Source organism: Cibotium barometz, chromosome 11 (assembly GCF_041138505.1).
Source record: "Cibotium barometz isolate CiBa-2024 chromosome 11, ASM4113850v1, whole genome shotgun sequence".
Lineage (NCBI taxonomy): Eukaryota > Viridiplantae > Streptophyta > Polypodiopsida > Cyatheales > Cibotiaceae > Cibotium > Cibotium barometz.
Window position 1 is genome coordinate 37,120,383 of NC_141056.1, and position 23,045 is coordinate 37,143,427.

The 23,045-nt window shown below is 40.7% G+C and overlaps 1 protein-coding gene across 1 annotated transcript in view; it reads left to right on the top strand.

Annotated features, from left to right (window-relative positions):
* The window catches only part of LOC147634135 (uncharacterized), a 50,617-nt gene that overhangs the window by 24,441 nt on the left and 3,131 nt on the right, over nt 1-23,045 (top strand). The window contains exons 3-4 of the mRNA XM_086805627.1: nt 21,841-22,228; nt 22,314-22,557. Of these exons, the coding sequence (XP_086661753.1) occupies nt 21,841-22,228; nt 22,314-22,557 (632 nt within the window). The remainder of the gene's footprint in view (nt 1-21,840; nt 22,229-22,313; nt 22,558-23,045) is intronic.

Sequence of the window (23,045 nt, forward strand, 5' to 3'; positions counted from 1 at the left end):
CATGGTAGAATGGTCCTTGAGCCCATCTTCTCATGTGCATTGTAAGAGAGACCCTTGCAAGAGAATCTATATTGGCCCTAGGTCCAAGCTACCATTAACAAATGTACATCATATTTGCTCCTAGATTGGTCATAAAGCCAAGCTACAATCAACAAAATAACAACATCTTTACTAGTAGATTGGCCCTAGGGTCAATCGCCAATAAACAATGATGTAGATTTGTTCATGGTAGCCTAGCCCTAGGGCCAAGATAGATTATCTTTTGTGTGTGGTAACTAGATTATCTTGGACTCCCTAGGGCCATTCTCTCAAGATTGCATGCCAGAATGGCCCTTCGGTCCATCTATGCATGTGCATGAAAGAGTGACCCTTATAAGAGAATGTAGCTTTGCCCTAGGGCCAAGCTACCATGAACAAATCTACATCCTCTTTACAGGTAGATTGGCCCTAGGGCCAAGCGAGAAAGAACAAATCTACATCCCCTTTGCTAGTAGCTTGGCCATAGGCCCAAGCTACCATCAACAAAGAGACACCATCTTTGCTAGTAGATTGACCCTAGGATGAAGCACCTAGCAAAGATGATGTAGATTTATTCATGGTTGCTTGAACCTAGGTCCAAGATAGATTCTCTTCTATGATAGTATCTAGATTCTCTTGTGTTCCCTAGGGCCATTCTCTCTAGATTTCATGGTAGAATGGTCCTTAAGCCCATCTTTTCATGTGCATGGCAAGAGTGATCCTTGCAAGAGAATCTAGATTGACCCTAGGGCCAAGCTAGCATGAAAAAATGTACATCATATTTGCTTCTGATAGATTGGTCATAGAGCCAAGCTACAATCAACAAAATAACACCATCTTTGCTAGTAGATTGGCCCTAGGGTCAATATCCAAGAAAAGATGATGTAGATTTGTTCATGGTAGCCTAGCCTAGCCTTAGGACCAAGATAGATTATCTTGTGAGTCATAACTAGATTATCTTGGATTTCCTAGGCCCATTCTCTCAAGATTGCATGCTAGAATGGCCCTTGGGTCCATCTCTGCATGTGCATGAAAAGAGTGACCCTTGCAAGAAAATGTAGCTTTGCCCTAGGGTCAAGATACTATGAACCAATCTACATCCTCTTTGCAGGTAGATAAGACAGGAAGAACAAATCTACATCCCCTTTGCTAGTAGCTTGGCCATAGGGCCAATATACCATCAACAAAGCAACACCATCATTGCTTGTGTGGCCATCTACCAGCAAAGATGATGTAGATTTGTGATGCTAGCTTGATCCTAGGGCCAAGCTAGATTCTCTTGGAAGGGTTACGCTTGCCATGCATATGTTGAGATGGGACGACCGACCATTATACCATTCAATCTTGAGAGAATGGCCCTAGGGAACACAAGATAATCTAGCTATCACATGCATCCTCTTTGCTGGAAGCTTGGCCCTAGGGCCAAGCTACCATCAACAAAGCAACACCATCTTTGATTGTGGCAAATCTGCTTTGTTGATGGTAGCTTAGCCCTAGGGCCAATCTACGATCAACAAAGCAACACCATCTTTTCTAGTGTGGCCAATCTACTAGCAAAGATGATGTAGATTTGTGATGGTAGCTTGGCCCTAGGGCCAAGCTAGATTCCCTTGTGTGTGGTAGATAGACTATCTTGTGTTTCCTACTAGGGCCATTCCCTCAAGATTTCATGGCAGAATGGCCCTTGGTCCCGTCTTTGCATGTGCATGGTAAGAGTGACCTTTGCAAGAGAATCCAGCTTAGCCCTAGGACCAAGCCAGTAAGAACAATTCTGCATCCTCTTTGCTGGTAGTATGGCCCTAGGGCCAAGCAACCATTAACAAAGCACCACCATCTCTGCTAATTGATTGGTCCTAGGGCCAGATATGTCAGCAAAAATGATGTTGATTTGTTCATGGTAGCTTGGCCCTAGGGCCAAGCAACCATTAACAAAGCACCACCATCTCTGCTAATTGATTGGTCTTAGGGCCAGATATGTCAGCAAAAATGATGTTGATTTGTTCATGGTAGCTTGGCCCTAGGGCGAAGCTATATTCTCTTGTGTGTGGTGGTAGGTAGATTATTATGTGTTCGCTAGGGCCATTCTCTCAAGATTTCATAGTAGAATGGCCCTTGGTCCCATCTCTACATGTGCGTGGCAAGCCTAACCCTTTCAAGATAATCTAGCTTGTCCCTAGGATCAAGCTACTATCAATAATAAAGCAACACCATCTTTGCTCAAAGATTGGCCCTAGGGCTAAGCTCCCAGTAAGGATGATGTAGATTTGGTCATGATAGCTTGGGCATAGGGCCAAGCTAGATTTTATTGTGTGTGGTAGCTATATTCTCTTGGGAAACCTATGCCATTCTCTTAAGATTTCATGGTAGAATTGTCCTTGGGCCCATCTTTATATGTGCATGGCAAGCGTGAACCTTGCAAGAGAATCTAGCTTGGCACTAGGGCCAAGCTACCATGAATAATGTTAAATTTGCAGCAATGTGATGAGCTATGGTGGATCAAATTCTAGAATGAACATCATTAACAAAGAGATTAGATAATGATTAAGATAAGATTAGTGAGCAATTAATTGATAGCTTAATGTAAGCATGGATAATCAAAAACTAGCAAACTCTCATTAGACCAATGCCTCAATTTATAGAGTTTACATCCAGGCATCTAATCCCACTGATCTCTCCTTGATTCACTCCACCTCTTTTGCTTGATTCTCTCCACCTCTTCTCTTTTCCCAGAATATCTCCACACATCCTAAATCTTCTCATGCTACCCTTTATTCTCTCCCAGTAGATACCTCTCACCTTTTCATAGCTTCTCACTCATTTACAGATTCTCTTTTATAGCCTCTTGCTAAGGGCTTGTTCCCGTACACACCCCATTCACTTGTATATTTCAACACCTCCCCTTAAGTGAATAATCTTAGCACACCTGGACCCTATACCAACCGCAACCAATGCCTCAAGTCCCTAAACTCATAGTCCTTGACACTCTCTCTCTCTATGTGTCCAAGGCTACTACAAGTGCCCGTGACCTTGACTAAAGTGCTCACACATACATCTACCACATGGCCTACATCATCGGTGGCTTAGAGGTGGTTTTACTCTATTGGAGCAGGTTACATTGGGTTGTGGGGTTTCTCTCTCTCTCTCTCTCTCTCTCTCTCTCTCTCTCTCTCTCTCTCTCTCTCTCTCTCTCTCTCTCTCAGAAAAAGGAAGTTTGTCGATGTCGTTCCTTCTCCACACTGGGTTTGCTATACCAGCCTCTTGCCATGTTTCTTGGCTTCCCACAATTATGGCACGTGAAGGTCCTTCTTCCTACTTTGCCTCTTCCTCATCCTCGTCCTTGTCCTCGTCCTCGTGAGAATCCTCCTCGGGTGAAGAATGTTTTTTCCTCTCCAGGTGTTGAGTCTAATCATTTTTTCTCTTTGACCTTGGTCTCTTGCTCTAGTAGAGCCTTCTATCTTGTGCACCTTTAACTTAGGTACATTCTTTAAGGTTGCTACAATGTTTTCATATTCACCTTTGTCCACACTCTTCAAAAGCACTGCTAGTGCCTCATCATCTTCTACCTTCTTGCCAATGTCTGCCGGTTGTTGCTTAATGCTTTTATATTTGGTCAAGTGTGTGATTAAAGGTTCACTTTCCTTCATATCAAGTTTGTAGAATTGCATTAATAGATTTATCTTTGAATTTTTTGCTTGAGTACTAAATAATTTATTGAGTTCATCCCATGCATCTTTTGCCCATTGTATCCTTGTGATGTGATCAATGATTTCATCATTTAAACTGAGTGCGATGAGTCCTGATGCTTTCTCATTCCTGATCTTCCACTCATTTTTCCCACTAACCTCTGGGCATTCATCTCTTCCCTCAACTAGCTCCCATAGTTTTTTTCTCATAAGCAAATACATGGTTTTTGTTTGCCATCTATAAAACTGCTTCCCATTAAATTTGGCTATCTCTTGTGCCGTGCTCATGATGATGTGGAGGGGGTCTTACCTTTTGATCCAATTTCAAGATTCAAGGGTAGTGTCTACCCTTTTAAAACTCAATCTGGTGTTTAGCTGATGATTACAATAGATTTATTAGCATAAATTCACCAGAAATTACATAAAGCCAAGTGTAATAAATCTGTACTGAATGGTTGGAGTATCAAACCATCTCTGAATTTCAATATAAAGTTATAGGGATCTATACAGATATCCAATGGTTAATTTGAATCCTCAATTGCACCAAAATATAGCGATTAGTGTTGATTAATCACTGATTAGCAAAATAATCCTTTGTTTTGTGTGAAAAAAACAGAGTATGCGGGGAGGCCAAATCTAGGGCCTTAGTTTTTAAATGAGCTCAACTCCTTTCAAATCCATCAATAGCAATTAGTCTAGTAGAGGATTAAGCCAAGAAACACAAGATTTGACCAAACATTGAATGCTTAATCTGTGTTTTACCAAAGTCACCTGCAAATTTGATGCAGAGCTTGATTCAACTTCTCCTTGAAGAATTTCACAAATCTGGCATCACCAACATGTAGAGAACCCTTGAAAACCCGTGGGGCCAAGAGGAATTAGACCAATTTCTTCTGGTGGAGAGGGGATCTTAGTTTTTCTTCAAAAAAATGGCGCTTGAAAAATCACAAAAATCTGCGGCGGGGGCTGCTGCACAGCTGGCGGTTTGATGGTTTGAGATGATGGGCTAGAGCATAGGGGTTGTGACTATGTGGGGCTAGAGGCTTGAAGCCTATTTTTAGGCCTAGAGGGAGATCAAGCCCCTACACCAGCTGTGGGTACAGGATGCTTGTTGAAAAATGACTAAGAAATTGATTATCTACTAATCCTAATTAACTATGTGATTAGAAAGATAATAGGCTCATAAATTTGATGGATTCTAAGCTAGCCTTTGATACCATGTTAAATTTGTAGCAATGTGATGAGCTATGGTGGATTAAATGCTAGAATGAACATCATTATTAACAAAAAGATTAGACGATGATTAAGATGAGATTAGTGAGCAATTAACTGATAGCTTAATGTAGGCATGGATAATAAAAAACCAACGAATTCTCATTACGCGAATGCCTCAATTCATAGAGTTTACATCCAAGCATCTAATCCCAATGATCTCTCATTGATTCACTCCACCTCTTTTACTTGATTTTCTCCACCTCTTCTCTTTCCCCAGAATATCTCCACACATCCTAAATCTTTGCATGCTACCCTTTATTCTCTCCCAGTAGATACCTCTCACCTTTTCACAGCTTCTCACTCATTTACAGATTCTCTTTTACAGCCTCTTGCTAAGGGCTTGTTCTCACACACACCCTATTCACTTGTATATTTCAACAAATAAATCTATATCATCTTTGCTGATAGATTGGTCATAGGGCCAAGCTACCATCAACAAAGCAACAACATCTTTCCTGGGTAGTAGTTTGGTCATAGGGCCAAGCTACCATCAACAAAGCAACATCTTTGCTAGTAGATTGGCCCTAGGACGAAGCAGTCAGCAAAGATGATGTAGCTTAAGCTAGATTCTTGTGTGTGTGGTAGTAGATAGATTCTCTTATGTTACCTAGGGCCATTCTATCAAGATTTCATGGTAGAATGGCCCTTGGGCCCAACTCTGCATGTGCATGGCAAGAGTGACCCTTATAAAAGAATTTAGCTTGGCCCTAGGTCCAAGCTACCATGAACAAATCTACATCATATTTGGAGGTAGATTAGTCATAGGTTCAAGATACCATCAACAAAGAAACACCATCATCACTAGTAGATTGGCCCTAGGGCTAATCTCTTGGAAAAGATAATGTAGATTTGTTCATTGTAGCCTAGCCCTAGGGCCATTCTCTCAAGATTGGATAGTAAAACTGCCCTTGGGTCCATCTTTGCATGTGTTTGGCAAGAATGGCCCTTTTGCAAGATAATGTAGCTTGGCCCTAGGAAAAAGCTACCATGACACATATATATCCTCTCTAGTAGGTAGATTGGCCCTAGGGCAAAGCTACCATCAACAAAGCAACACCATCTTTGCTCTGATAGATTAGCCCTAGGGCCAAGCTTCCAACAAAGATGATGTATATTTGTTCATGGTCTCTTAGCCGTAGGGCCAAGCTAGATTCTCTTGAGCGTGGTAGAGAGATTATCTTGTGTTCCCTAGGGCCATTCTCTCAATATTGCATGGTATAATGGCCTTTGGGCCCATCTGTGCATGTGCGTGGCAAAAGCCACCCTTGCAACAAAAATGTCTGTATATAGCCACAAAAGTGCCATCTTTAGAAACGCGTTGCTTTTTCACATTTTTAGTGTGCATGGACTCTAAATATGTAAAATTACTCTAAATATGCCCTCCTATCACCTAAATTTGAAATTCTATTTTTGGAGATATTTATCTCTTAATAGATCTATTCTTATCTCCTTATTTCTTTTCAGATTTTTGGAACTAATATTTTTACTCTATCACTTTCTTAACGTTTCTATCCCTATAGTCTCTCTCGAAGTGCACTCTCTTTCTTCTTGAAACCGAGGTAATCTCTAAGTAAATCCTCCTCTCTCTTACAAAGTGATGTCTTCATCTCGAGGTAATCTCTAACTAAATCCTCCTCTCTCTTACAAAGTGATGTCCCCACTGGGTAAAAATCTTCTTTTATCTGAACATTGTTCCTAAGAGTCTCTTCTTTTATGTGTCTAGCTCATTTTGTTGAGTTCCCAAAATGTCTTCATTATTCTAAAGTTAATTGACCTTATTATCCTAAGTTCATGCATCCATATACACTCTCATATAATATGAACCCATTCTTCATTATCCTGAAATCTACCTTACCAATTCCTTATTCCATATTCCCATGTAATATGGTACTTCATAGATTGTCATAGAAAACGTATGGGGATCAATCCTTTATGCGATCTAGCCTATGATAGCAAGATGCATAACCTTAGCATTGTCTCCTAGAATACTTTATTCCATATTCCCATGTAATATGGTACTTCATAGAAAACGTATGGGGATCAATCCTTTATGCGATCTAGCCTATGATAGCAAGATGCATAACCTTAGCATCGTCTCCTAGAATACTTTACTCCACATGAATCTTGCACCAATCAACTTCTATTTACTCATAGAAACACTTGTTTAATTTGTCTATCTTTAACCCATCATATGTATAATCTATATCAAAATTTATAACTTAATCTCTTGTTTATAATCTTATCATAATCTCTATAATACTTTCTAACACAATCTCTATGTTAATCTCTATAATACTTTCTAACACAATCTCTATGTTAATCTCTAGCATACTCCCTAACATATTCTTAATTAAACTTTGATTAAAGAATCAATGATCTCTAGCTTAATTCAAAACAACCATGACTTGGGCAACCACTTCCTAGTTTGGATATTCTAGGCTTCATACTGACCTCATTCTCCTCTCTTGGATTGATATAGGCCCATCCTATTGGGTTTCCCCTTTCCATGATTTGGGAAGAGAAGATTCCTTAGTTAGGAAAATCTTTTCTCATGTGGCCATTTTGTTTACACCTAAAGCATTTTTCCTCATGGAAAAGCTCATTTTGTTGTCTTTATTCTTGATATACAGGTGAGAGAGAGCTCTTCTTTCTAATCTTGTTGTCTGAAAGATTGGTCTTTCTTCTGATCTAGCTAGGGATTATCTTTATAGGAAAGGGTAATTTTTCTCTTAATGACTTTGTTGTTGTCATCTAAAACATCTTCTTTCTTTGAAAGGTCCTAATGCCATGTTTACAAGTCAGAGATCTACTCTCTAATCCTATTATCCCTATTTCTTGACCTTGATTTTGCTCTAGATCATGATTCCTCTTAGCCAGGGGTGGGCTTGACATTTCTCTTGAATTAGGAGACCTCTTCTTGATTAACATGGAAGGACGAACTCACGTCCTTCTAGACACTTTCCATATAAAAAACTTTATCACAGTCCCTAGCCATAATTATGGCTTTTGAAATGGAGAATGGTTTTGCATTCTGGACCAATTTATTCAAAGGTGGATTAAGCTTCCAAATGAATTGATAGAGAAGAGTTACCTCATCCATCTCTGGAGAAAATTCGAGAAGTTTAGCAAAAGTTTGGTGGTATTCTTCTTGGGTCTTCTTTTCTTGGGTTAGCTCCAAAAATTCATTCATTTTATCCTCTCAAAATCCTAGAGGACAAAACCTTTCACGAAGATGTACCTTCATGGCATCCCATGACAACTGATTCTAGTTTTAGTGGTTAGATTGACAGTAGTTCTTCCAACTAATCCGAGCATTTCTCGCAATTTTTAAACAAGCAAGAGTGAACTTACTTCTTTCATTATGTCCAACTACATCAAAATACTCGTCCCCCATGGACTCTATCCAAGACTCTATTGCTTCTCCCAAATTATTTCCTTCAACTTTGAATGGTTCTAGTTGGGCTCCATGAAGGACTTATTTAATGCCATTATCCAAGTTGTCTTGCCATTTTCTCTTGCCTTAAAAATATCCAAGAATTCTCTCAGACTCAAACTCTCTTTCTTAAGGAAAGGTCTTTACTTAGTTCGCCTATATAAACTTCATGATATTTCCTATATGATATAATAATTTTAACATTTAACATGGTTAACTACTGGGACACTCTCCATCCCCACTGATAAGTCTATTCATTTAAATCAACTCTTCCATAAAATTTGACCTCATATATTATAGGAAGAGTAATACTCTACTTAGATTTCTCTAATAGGCCATGTAAAAGTGCTCTAAATATGACCTCCTATCACCTAAATTCAAAATTCTATTTTTGGAGATATTTATCTCTTAATAGATCTATTCTTATCTCCTTATTTCTTTTCAGATTTTTGGAACTAACATTTTTACTCTATCACTTTCTTAACGTTTCTATCCATATAGTCTCTCTCGAAGTGCACTCTCGTTCTTCTTGAAACCTATATTAAAAGAGAATCGTTACATGGCTTGGGACAGATATTACAGCATGTGCATGGCAAGAGTGACCCTTGCAAGAGAATCTGGCTTGGCCCTAGGGCTAAGCTACCATGAATAGATTTACACCATCTTTGCTGGTAGATTGGTCCATAGGGCCAAGCTACCAACAATGACCCGAAACCATCTTTTGCGGTAGATTGGCCCTAGGGGCCAATCTCCCTGCAAAGTTGATGTAGATTTTCTCATGGTAGCCATAAATACTCCGTGACACCATTACGGGCACCCGTCCAAGTTGTAGCTTTGGACACTATGGCTTCATATCTTAAATGCATGACCCTTTGGTGTATCTACCGTGACACCTTGATGTAAGATAATGGCGGTAGCTCTTGTTAACCCTAGAATTGGGTTAACATGGCTCACCCTAACCCTCCTTAAAACACATCCAAAGAGAGATTACCTTGTGAACTATAACTGTCGTGATCTTTCCAATGGCCAAGCTCGTTACTCTTGAGGTCTCCAAGATCTACAACTCCTTGAGAAGCAATTCCCTTGCATCTCCCGCCGCGAGCGTTGTCATACCGTCGCGTTTGTACTACGGGTCCTCATCCCTCCTCTCACCTTACTTCACTCACACACACTCACTAGCATGCATTAGGGAAAGAGATTAGCAAGAGCAAGACTTAATTGCACAATGGGAAAGTATGTTGTATTATGAGAGAAATTCACTTATATACATGGTCATATGTGTTCACACTCACTTAAACTGTGGCCGGCCGGGCACTTTAGGCTCATAAGAGGCCTATTGCTATTACAATGACTACTCTCATAATATATCACTTATATACATGGTCATATGTGTTCACACTCACTTAAACTGTGGCCGGCCGGGCACTTTAGGCTCATAAGAGGCCTATTGCTATTACAATGACTACTCTCATAATATATCCATGAATTACATCACTTTAGGCTCATAAGAGGCCTATTGCTATTACAATGACTACTCTCATAATATATCCATGAATTACATCACTTAGGACTTCATCCTATCTTCTTGCCACATGCTCTTGAAGTGGGAATCGCCATAAATAGTCCGTGAGTGACGCCATTACGGGCACCCGTCCAAGTTGTAGCTTTGTTCACTATAGCTTTATATCTTGAATGTATGACCCTTTGGTGTATCTACCGTGACTCCTTGATGTAAGATAATGGTGGGTGGTAGCTCTTGGTCACCCTAGAATTGGGTTAACATGGCTCACCTTAACCCTCCTTGAAACACATCCAAAAAGAGATTACCAGGTGAACTGAAACTGTCGTGAGGATCTTTCCAATGGCCAAGCTTGTAACCCTTGAGGTCTCCAAGCTCTACAACTCCTTGAGAAGTAATTCCACCACATCGATGAGTGTTGTCACACCATCGCATTGCAGTGTGGGTCCTCGTCTCTCCTCTCACCTCACTTCACTTAAACACACTCACTAGCATGCATTAGGGAGAGAGATTAGCAAGAGCAAGACTTAATTGAACAATGGGAGAGTATGTTGTATTATGAGAGAAATTCACTTATATACATGGCCATAAGTGTTCACACTCACTTAAACTGTGGCCGACCGGGCACTTTAGGCTCATAAGAGGCCTAATGCTATTACAATGACTACTCCCATAATATATCCATGAAGTACATCACTTAGGACTTCATTCTATCTTACTGTCACATGCTCTTGAAGTGGGAATCACCCATAAATACTATGTGACACCATTACGGGTGCCCATCCAAGTTGTAGCTTTTGACACAATGGCTTCATATCTTGAATGTATGACCCTTTGGTGTATCTACCATGACTCCTTATTGTAAGCGGTAGCTCTTGTTAACCCTAGAATTGGGTTAACAAGATAATGTAGATTTGTTCATAGTATCTTAGATCTAGGGCCAAGTTAGATTCACCTGTGTGTACTAGGTAGATTCTCTTTGGTTCCCTAGAGCCGTTCTCTCAAGATTGCATGGTAGAATGGCCCTTGGGCCCATCTCTACCTGTGCATGGAAAGAGTCACCCTTGCAAGACAATATAGCTTAGCCCTAGGGCAAAGCTACCATTAACAAATCTACATCATCTTTGCTGGTAGATTGGTCATAGGGCCAAGCTGCCCCATCAACAAAACAACACCAACTTTTCTTGTACATTGGCCCTAGGCCCAATTTACCACAGCAAAAATGACATGGATTTGTTCATGGTAGTGTGGCCCTAGGGCCAAGCTAGATTATCTTGTGTGTGGTAGCTAGATTACATGGTATAATGGCCATTGGGCCCATCTCTACATGTGCATGGCAACAATAACCTTGGCAAGGTAATCTACCTTAGACCTAGTGACAAGCTACCGTCAAGAAAGCAACACCATCTTTGCTAGTAGATTGGCCATAGGGCCAAGATGCCAGCAAAGATGATGTAGATTTGTTCATGGTATCTTGAACCTAGAGCGAAGATAGATTCTCTTGTGTGTGGTAGCTAGATTCTCTTGTGAACCCTAGGGCCATTTCTCTCAAGAATTCATAGTAGAATAGTCATTGGGCCCATATCTGTATGTTCATGGCAAGAGTGACCCTTGCAAGAAAATGTAGCTTGGCCCTAGGCCCAAGCTACCATGAAAAAATCTACATAATCTTTGCTGATAGGTTGGTCATAGGGCCAGGCTACCATCAACAAAGCAACACCATCTTTAAGGGTAGATTGGCTCTAGGATGACGCACCTAGCAAAGATGATGTAGGTTTGTTCATAGTTGCCTAGACCTAGGGCCAAGTTAGATTCTCTTCTGTGGTAGTAGCTAGATTCTCTTATGTTCCCTAGGGCTAGTATCTCTGAATTTCATGGTAGAATAGTCCTTGAGCCCATCGTTTCACGTGTATGGCAAGAGTGACCCTTGTAAGAGAATCTAGATAGGTCCTAGGGCCAAGCTACTATGAACAAATGTACATCATATTTGGTGGTACACTGGTCATAGAGTCAAGCTACAATCAACAAAATAACACCATCTTTGCTAGTAGATTAGTCTTAGGGTCAATCTCCAAGAAAAGATGATGTAGATGTGTTCATGATAGCCTAGCCCTAGGGCCAAGCTAGCTTCTCTTGTGTGTCATAACTAGATTATCTTAGATTTCCTAGGGCCATTCTCTCAAGATTGCATGCTAGAATGGCCCTTGGGTCTGGAGCACCTTAAGATGAGCATGTTTATCATGGCTTTGGATCCCCGCTTGCATGGAAAAGTTCTTAGCAAAGATCCCACTAAATTTAAAGAGGCTCTTCGTATTGCTTTGAAGAAGGAGGCCACTCTTCATATTGAGTCCACATTCCAATCTTGTCTGAGTGTGCTGACCCCACCACCACGAGTAGAGATAACCTCAACATCTCAAGTACAAGCTCCATCCTTGGATCATAACATTGCACAACTTATGGCAGAATTTGCTGATTTGAAGTTACACTTAGTCAACGCAAGGCCACCTAGGGTTCCACGAGTTGAGGATACACCTAGGGATAGAAGTAGTGTCACATGCTATGAATGTCAAGAGAAGGGACACTATCGCATTGAGTGTCCAAAATTGCGAAAAAGAGAGGATAAAAGTTTAGCACTTTTAGAGGAAATATGCTCAGAAGAAGAAGAGGAAACATTGATGCCATTAATGGCAAAAAGGGGTCGTAAAACTAGGAGCCAAGAAGAAGAAGAAGAAGAAGATAAATCTGAAGAAGAGGAGAAAAATAAGAAGAAGAAGAAATCGTCTAGGAGAAAAATTCAACAAACTGACTTTCCTCTTGGACAAGGATCTCTTAATTATGACCTCTTAACAGATCTTAGGGAGAAAACAGCACAAATCACATTTGGGCAGCTTTTGGCACTCTCTCCAAAGCTCACAAAGGAATGGGGTAAGCTAGTTAGCACAAGGGAATCTAAGAAAAAGAAGAAGAGGATAATGGGACTCCTATGGCTCAAAAGGTGGATATTGATGTAGGAGATGATGTGCTTGTGATTAATGTCATCATTGAGGGGAAAACAATTTCTAATGCATACATTGATGGAGGTGCGTCAATCAATGTCATGAGTGAAAAGACAATGAAAGATGCCGATTTAAAGTTGTCTTCTACGAGCTCTCCCTATCGCATCAAACTTGCTGATAATACTAGGGTGAAAACCAAAGGAATTACATAGAATTTGGGAGTGGATGTATGTGGTATTTCTGTGCCTACAACTTTCGAGGTCATTCCTACAAAGCTTGATTCTAGGGCTTACCCATTGATATTTGGTAGGCCATGGCTTTGCCAAGTGAAGGCAATTCAAAAGTGGGAGACAGGTGATCTTATTCTACAAGGTGAGAAGAAGAAGGTCCACTACAACATCAAGAGTCATCACAAGAAAGTGGTAAGAGGTGGACCTTCAACTTTCAAAAGTTCAGAGTTAGAGTCATCCGATGAAGAGATAGCTCCGAGGATTCCATCTCAAAAGGGGAGGTGGAGGGAGTTGCATTTGGTCTTTCCCTGGGAAGGGATCGAGGGGATGCTGAAGACAATGGAGCCTTGGAAGGGGAAGCTTCTTCAACCATGTTCAAGAAAGGAGATGTGGACCTCAGTAGTCTTCACCAATAGAATGAACTTCTTCTTGATGAGTCCATATAGCAGGTACTAAAAGGGAGAATTACTTAAAAATGTTGGATGGATTTCCTAACCTTCTTGCAAATAGCTACTCACAAGTATGCCAAGTTACCCTAGTAGAGCACAAGATTGATCTCAAGCCCCAAAGTAAGCCAATGGTACAAGGGCTAAGGCTTTTGGGAGTTTTGCAAGTGGAGGTGCTTAAGAATGAGGTAACTAATTTGCTTGAAGCTGGATTTATTTTTCCACTAAAGAATTCAGAGTGGATTTTCCTAGTTGTAGTCACTCCCAAAAAGGGTGGAAAATGGCATGTGTGTGTGGACTTTCGCCCTCTAAATGCATGCACAAAAAGGTATTATTATTTAGTGGACTTTCGCCCTCTAAATGCATGCACAAAAAGGTATTATTATCCTTTACACTTTTAGGATGATATTTTGGATCAAGTTGCAGGTCATGAGTTGTATTCAGTGTGTGATGGATACTTTGGATACTTTCAAATCCAGATTTGTAAAGAAGATCAAAGGAAAACCTCATTTATCACCCCTTGGGGAGTGTATGCCAATAGGGTGATGCCATTTGGCTTGACCAATGCACTTGAAACTTTTCAACGCTTTATGAGTTAGGTATTTGCACGTTACTTGGAAAAGTTTATAAGGGTCTTTTTGGATGGTTTTTGCATTTATTCAAGACGCATGTATCACTTGGAATTGAGGTTGGCCTTGTAAAGTATTGATGATGCAAAAGGGTGTCTTAATCCTGGAAAATTCCACTTGGCACGAAGAAGGAAGGTGGTTCTCTTGGGACATGTTATCTCAGAAGAAGGCATAGATATGGATCCTGAGAAGGTGCAAGCAATTGTGGCCCTCCCATCACCTACCAATGTAAGGGAGGTAAGGAGGATTTTGGGTAAAACAAATTATTACCAACGCTTTGTTGACATGTTCTTTGAGAAGATGTATCCTATAAATCTGTTGATAAAGAAAAATGTTTCTTTCCAATGGGGGCTCGATCAAATTCAATATTTTTGTTTTCTCAAGGAATGTATGAGTCAAAGTCCAATTGTGCAGCCTCCTAGGTGGGGGGAGGATTTTTATGTGAACCCAAGTGTCTTATCACATTCACTGGGTGCTATACTCTTGCAAAAGGGAGAGCAAGGGCATATGCAACCAGTGTATTATGCAAGCTGACAACTCACTGATACCGAGGAGAGGTATGGTGAAATGGAGAAAGGTGGTTTGTCTCTTGTTTTTGCAGTAAAGAAGTTCAGGTCATACTTGTTACCTTGCCCTTTTTTCTTCTTCACATCTCAACCTTATTTACAATTCTTGGTCCGCAAACCAAATCTTGCAGGAGGAAAGTTTACAAAGTGGATTTGTGAGCTTCAAGAATTTTCTTTTACTTTTATTATAGAAAACACCACTAGGGCCTCTCTTACAGATTTGCTTACAACAAGGAAGGAAGAGGAAGAAGGAACACGAACAAAGGAAGAAGTATATGAAGATTTGGAGACACCACCAACTGCTTTCATTATGCATTTTGATGGAGCCTTTAGCCCTTCCAAGCAATGTGGGGCTGGGGGGATAGTTTTATTTAATCCAGAAGGAAAAGAGGTATGGGCCAAGGGTAGGGAATTTCCAAAGGCTATATCAAATAATGTGGCTGAGTACAATGCATTAATTTGGGGATTAGAAGATTACATAAAAGATGGAATTAAAGAGGTAGAGGTTAAAGGGGATTCGCAATTGGTCATCCGACAAATGAAAGAAGAATATAAGGCAAGGAGTCCTAATCTCCAAGAATTGTATAAAAGGTCAATGGAGTTAAAAGAAGCTTTTGAGTTTTGTAAATTTGTGCATGTTAACAGGAAGGATAATCAAAAGGCTGATGAATTGGCTACTAAAACTTTGGCTTCTTTCAAAGTAGCTATTCTTGCATTAATGGATACAGGTTGGCCTGAGCTCCAAGATGTTCAACACTATTTAGATACAAGATACTTCCCTCCTAGATTTAATCCTCAATAGAAGCAAAGGCTTACAAGGAAAGCTCATCCTTACACAATTCTAGGGGAAGTTCTTTACAAGCAAGGTAAGGATAAGATTCTTAGGAAGGTAGTGAGCCTGGAAGAATCTAAAAGGATTATGGAATTATGTCATCAATGTTCAGGTCACTTTGCCTCAGCCAGCACAACTCGGAGGATTCTTAACACAGGTTATTATTGGCCTGGACTCAGCAAAGATGTCTATGAGTGGTGCAGAAGCTGTGAAGTATGCCAGGCATATGGGCATAAGCAATTGGTTCCTGAACCCTTAAACCCTATCCCAGCATATGGTCCATTTGAAAGGTGGGGATTAGATTTTGTGGATCCACTTCCTCGTTTCTCACATGGGAAGTATTACATATTGGTGGCCACAGATTATGCAACAAGGTGGGCAGCAGAAACAAAGGCCATTGTCAATATAATAAAGTAGTGGCTATGGCATCCTTTCTCAGGGAATACATATGTGCCCGATTTGGGTGTCCATTAGAAATCCTTACAGATGGGGGGAGGTCTTTCAGGAATGACTTGATTGAAGCTTTGGTGCAGAAATTAAAAATAAAGCATGCTATGTCAACTCCCTATTATCCTATGGGCCTATAGGACAACTCACAAACTCTCTCTTGGTTTCACACCTTTTCAGTTAGTTTATGGAATAGAGGCTATTTTGCCAATAGAATTGGAAATCACAAGCCTTCACACATCTTTTGCACGCTTGAATAATGAAGAAGAAACACATGCCCAATGCCTAGAGTACAACTCGAGACCTTGGATGAGAGGCGCCTTCAGGCACCTCAAAATTTGGAGGCTCCATAACAACGGCGCAAGGCAAGGCATGACACTCTCACGAAGAAGAAGAAGAAGCCATAACTCAAGCAAGGAAGCTTAGTCATGAGGTATGATGGCCGTGTGGAGAAATGGCTAGATAAGAAGCTTCTTCGACGCTGGAAAGGCCCCTTCAGAATAAAGGAAAAGTTCAAAAATAACACCTATCTTCTAGAGGATGCAAGTGGCCAGGAGAGGTGGACGTGCCAATGAGGCTAAAGATATTTTACCCTCGAGCACCATGGCCAACAGACCCCCAAGACAAGCATGGAGGATTAAGATGTGACATGAAAAATTGATATCTTGCATTTTCAATTTTGTATATATTTTGATGGTTTCTCAATGGTAATAAGGTGGAAGCTTGTCCAAGAAGATTGCGATGCCCATAATGGAATAACGGCGTGGTGATGCGGCGGCTTGGCGACTACCCTGATAACATCATTCTATCTTCAAATATAATGGTTTACATCTACCCTTATGTCATTGAAGGGTTGAAGATTTTTATGTTATAATCTGTAACAATGAAAGAGAGGGTGATTCTCCACCTATAAAAGGAGCCCTCCTCTCCCTTTCAAATCAATGAATGAAGCCTCCTCAATTGAGCATTTTGTGTCATTACCATTCTCTTATCTTCAAACCCTTATTCAAACACTCTCTTTACATGTGAATGTATCATTTAGCATTAGCTCCTCATGCTTAACCCAATTTTAGACCTCTTTGATGATTTATGTGATAAGTGGGATAAGGAGTTATTATCTTGGTGGGCCTATGACTTCTCAAGGTAGCCCTTGCCTTATTATTGCCGCCCTCCTTTGGAGGTACCAATGGTTTTAGCGGTAATGAGCATGTGGAAAGACTTTGGGGACCATAGGTAAATCTTTATGATTTTCCACTGAGCAATGTTAACCCTTACCCTCTAGCTTGAATCATGAAGGAGATGAAAGGCAAGAGGCTATGTGAAAATTGAGGTTTCATGCAAAGAGAGAGAAGTGCAGTTTTTGTGGTCTAATACCCAAATTTCAACCGGTAATTCATCACTCGGGTATTGGTTTCTAAAATTGATCATATGGCTAGGAAGATCTTTATATGCTCTTTCTACCCATGTAACTAATTTCTTAATCCTTTACTTTATTGATGATCATAATTTCTCCCAAAGTTGCCAACTTTTAGGTGAATTTTGGCAGTTTTATAGTCTTGTAGTAAAATGCTCATAACTTTTCACTCGGTTGTCCGTTTTCAAAAGTTTTTATATAAGCATGAAGCTCTCTTCAAGCTCTACGTACCTATGTAATCCTTTTCTGTATAGTCTATATGTATTTAAAACTTCAATTCTCTATGTATCTCTATTTTTATATACTTTTGGTCATTATTTCTTCTTAATAATGATTAATTCCTCTTAATCTCTTATCAAAAGGTAAATCCCATGTATCTTATCCTCTTGTAAGTGATTACTATATTCTTTTACTTTAAGATGTTCTGTCCAAATCGTCCAATTCAAACAGATGAACCTTACCAACATTCCCTATATGTTTCCGTTCACATAATCGTCCAATTCAAACAGATGAACCTTACCAACATTCCCTATATGTTTCCGTTCACATAATCGTGAGTCGGAAGATTTTCTTCCAACAAAGAATTGCCCTCTTGTTTGGAGCTGCAAGACTGGTAGAAGTTCTTGCTTGTCCTGAGCCTTTCATCTTTCTTTCCATGAATTATGATCTCACCTTTGATGTGTTTATCTTTATCTTAACCTAGGGAGAGAAAGGGAGGTGAGGAGGCTGTGAGGTTTCATACAAGTGTGTTTTGATTCTAAGAAGTCAAAACCCCAACTTTGTGTCACACTACCATGAACAAATTGATAGAAAACAGGTAGAGGGAGAGGAGACACACACACAGGAGAAAACCCTAATGTATTAAGCAAACCCTAAACATAGAGGGAAGCCATGTCCCTTCTCACACAATGCATAAAGCCATAATCCATAATCTACAACACACTAATTGTGTTGTGTCCACACACAACTAACCCTAGCTAATGTCCACACACTATGACCAGCTGGATGCGGTCATTTATGTCTCACACATGTTTCTATCTAATGTGCCATTCCCTTCTCACACAATGCATAAAGCCATAATCCATAATCTACAACACACTAATTGTGTTGTGTCCACACACAACTAACCCTAGCAAATGTCCACACACTATGACCAGCTGGACGCGGTCATTTATGTCTCACACATGTTTCTATCTAATGTGCCAACACATAGTGCAACTGGCACAAGCTGACATCGAGCTTGAATCTCAAGAGCCCCTCTCAAGCTCATGATGTACTGACATAGATGAAGATGTAGATGATCTTGGGCTATCAAAGCTCTCAACACTCCCCCTCAAGCTCATCCCATGTACTCCCAACATAGTATGGAAGTACTCAAACTTCTCCCTTCTAAGTGGCTTTGTAAAGATGTCAGCCACCTGCTCTTCAGTCTTCACATACTGCAAATCCACTGTACCATCCAACACTTTCTCTCTAACAAAATGATAGTGGACCTCTATATGTTTGGTCCGCACATGAAAAACTGGATTCTTGGCCAACTGTATGCTGCTTATGTTGTCACAATGAATGACAACCTTGCCGTCAATAGGCTCACCCAAATCAGCCAAGAGACTCTTTACCCATACTCCTTCACATGTAGCAATGGCTGCACCCCTGTATTCAGCCTCTGTACTAGATAAAGCAAACGTAGGTTGCTTCTTACTGCTCCAACTGCACTTCCAAATGTAAAGGCATAACCACTAGTAGACCTCCTGTCATACAGCTACCTGCCCAATCTGTGTCTGTGTAGCCGTGTACATCCAAGCCTTTATCGTGCTCATAAAGAAGACCATAATGTGCAGTGGTCTTTACATAGCACATAATGCGTCTCACTGCATTCAAATGAGGTTTTCTGGGGCTCTGCATAATTTGGCTTACTAGCCCCACAGCATAACTGAGATCTGTTCGTGTGATAGTCATGTAAATAAGACTGCCAAACCATATTTCTATACATAGATGGATCATCCAACTCCACCAAAATCAGCCCGCAGCTTCACATTCTACTCAAAAGGTGTACTCATTGTCTTACACCATGTCATCCCATATTTTACCAACATATCCAATGCATATTGGCATTGCACTAACCATGTCCCTGCATGGTCTTTGATCACTTCAATCCCAAGAAAATATCTCAATTCACGCAGGTCTTTCATATCAAACTACCCACTCAATGCCTTCTTGACATGCATAACATCTGTAGCATAATCTCCTATGACAGTCAAGTCATCGACATAGACGATAAGTAAGACGATCCCATGATCTATTTTCTTCACATAGAGTCTTCACATAGAGTGAAGAATCTGCTAAAGAAATCCGAAATCCAAGGAAGATTGAAAGATCCCTGTCCCCACCATGCAATGAATTCTGGGGTGCTAGCAGCGGAAGTAACACTTCTTGCGCGGGGCAAGGTCCCTCACTCGGGGCCTCGCCCACGTATATCTGGACAAGAGACTAATCCCTCGGTTCTTCCAAAACTAAACCCGGAAAAACTTCCCTTGCCCGAAAAGCACGGGCGATTCCTCCAGGATATTTTTACTCTAATATAGTCAAGAGCCTTAACTAACTGAACTCATCTGACCGAACCTGTAAGTCCCATAATCAGATCAAGGAAAAGACTTGCACTTGGATCATAGAGACCAACACTTTTTTCCTCATTGAGAGACATAACCGTTGATTCTTTTCCATAGAACAATTTTTATCTGGGATTTACTTCATCTATCATACCATAACAGAATTGAGTCTCTTTTTAGGGATCCATCAGTCCAGCCTAGCCCCATCCAGTCCCGTGGGTTAACCAACCGCCCAACCACTGTGGTGATGGGATCCATTTAAGAATTTGGTTAGGTTTTGTCCCCGGTACTAGGGAAAAGAGATCCCAGGCCCCCTAGCCGGATATTCAGGCAAACTTAAAACTAGTCACACCACTTACATACCCAATATGAAATTGCCTTTCTCACAGATTCAGCTGTCTTTAAAACAATCTTTTAATGAAACTATAGTATCACTGTTCATAATCTTCCAAAATATCCGGTTCAATCCTAATTTCTAATTTTTCCTTCATCGGTGTACCTATGTCATCATTGGCAACCAGAATGCTCCCCACCTATCCACTCATCAGGGGCCTTTTCAATAGTTCCTAGCTCATAGTACCCGACAATATATTCATCGGTGTACCTATGTCATCATTGGCAACCAGAATGCTCCCCACCTATCCACTCATCAGGGGCCATTAGGGGAAGGTTGAGGTCTATGGGGGCCCTTTAAGCTGCCATATTATGTTTTTAAGTACTTTTGCTTAAGGACTCTAAGCATACTTTGACTAGGCCTGACAAGGGGATCTTTATGCATTCATTATTTGAATTTCTATTTTTTCAAATATATATTTGCTTGAGCTAAAATGGGGGTAACTTTTTGGTTTCCCCAAATTCAAAATGGCTGGAAAGCCTTCCCTCCTCTCTTCCCTCCACGTTTAGCTCCCCCCCCACTTTCTCTCTCTACATTCTCTCTCTAAGACGCCCTCGTTTCTCTACCACTCTCTCTCTTCCCCTTTCTCACATTTGGGTGTGCCATGGCTCTGCATCTCTGATTAGTAAGCTTCCATAACCTCTGAACTTCCAAATGCAGATATCTCACACTCTCTCATCCTCCATGCCTCATCTTTTTATCATTTTCTGCTCTCTCTCTCTCTCTCTCTCTCTCTCTCTCTCTCTCTCTCTCATGTCTTTCCCCCATTGAAGTGCAGAAAATCCCTCTGTCAACCTCCATAGCTTCAAAGCTTACCATTTTCCATTCTTGCATTGTTTACCATACATATCCCCTACTTCTGTCTGCAATCTACATCTCTCTCTCTCTCTCTCTACTGCATTATGCTGCAAAACCTCAATCTACCATTTTCTATGCCTCTTGCCATCTTCCTTGTCCTTTCTCCTATTACCTAATCAGAAGATCTATGACCTTCTAATATTTTTTACAGCAAAACTTCATTGCACTCTCCTCAGAATACCCTATCCTCACTCTTGCATTGTGTTCTACTAGAAGGTCTTTTCAGCATTGCCTAACCCTAAAGAAAATGCCACTTGAAGATATATCTAACAGAGCCCCAAAGTTCAGGTTACATGTAGATTTGGCTGCTGAGTATGCTACAATCCGCAGCACAAAATCAAGTGGTGTGACCGATGTGCCATTGGGTACTCTTCGATCACAAGGGCGAAAATGTATTGACCTCTGGACGAATGGATTCATATACCCTATTGACCCGCTCACCAATGCTCCACCTCATTTTGTTAATATCACTACATTTCTTAGTTATGTAGGTGATGGAGCTAATGGTCTATTTGGCTACTGTAGGAGGCTTTCTTTTGTTGCAGCTCAGGAATCGCATTCAAGACTGCATTTTCGAGGCTTATGGCTTGAGTTGCAGAAGCAACACAAGAAGGACATTGATAGGCTTGAAGAAGTGGTGAACAACTTGAAAACTCAGAATCAGGAGCTCCAGCAGAACAACTTTTTGCTTAAGCAGGCCTTTGATAATGAACGGGACAAGGTGAATGCAGCCAAACAGGATGCACGAAACAAGCAACGACATCTTGCAAGCCTGAAGAAGCTTCCAGTAGGCTTTCGACAACGGAAAAGAAAGCGTCAGTCCCTAGAAACCTTGGCAATCCTAAGTGGAGCAAGAAAACGACGTGTACGAGCAACAAGGTAACTTCTATTCTTGCCATTGTTTTGCAGGCCTTTCTGTTTTGTGAAACATATTGATGTTATTTTGTATTTATGTTCCATGTAGAGATATTGCTGGGGATATGATGGGATATGAAGGTGGTGCTGAGGAATGTAGAGCAGGCATATTGAAACATGTTGTTAAGTTATCAGACATATATAAGCTGCTAGAAGATCCCACATGCAAAATATCTAAGCAAATCCGAAACAGAATTTCTGGAGAGCTGCAAAATATGGTAAGCCCCATACAGATTATGGATGCATGTGATAGTGCTGGTGTCAGTAGGAAGGGATATGAAGCCATCTACAGGGTGTTTACACTAGGTCATCGTGCTAAAGGTTTTCTTCGACCCATGCTACCAACTCCATACAGTGTAACCATGGCAAGAAAAAGTGCAAACTCAGAAATTGCGACCATGTTAGTTGGCTACCGTCATGTGGAGGATGCTCTGCCTGTATGTACTACAAAGGTATTTGAATACAACAAGTACAACAATGTCTTTATTGATTTAAGGACCCTTCAAAGAGCTATGATTTCTTATTATGGTCTAAGCATTGAGGAGTGCCAGAGTCAGGCTGTGTTTGTGTTAAAGCTTGATGAGTGTCAAATTGTAAAAGGACGAAAATTAGAAAGAGTCAGCCTAACACTTATGAACAGGGCTATGAAAGGAAATCTGGAACAGGATGATAATCTTCTTGACTGTAGTGCACAAGCCTCAAATTCCAACAAGGGAAGTCAATCTCAGGGAAAAGATTACTATGGAGTGCAATCAGAAAAGAATATATGGTGGTTGGCAGC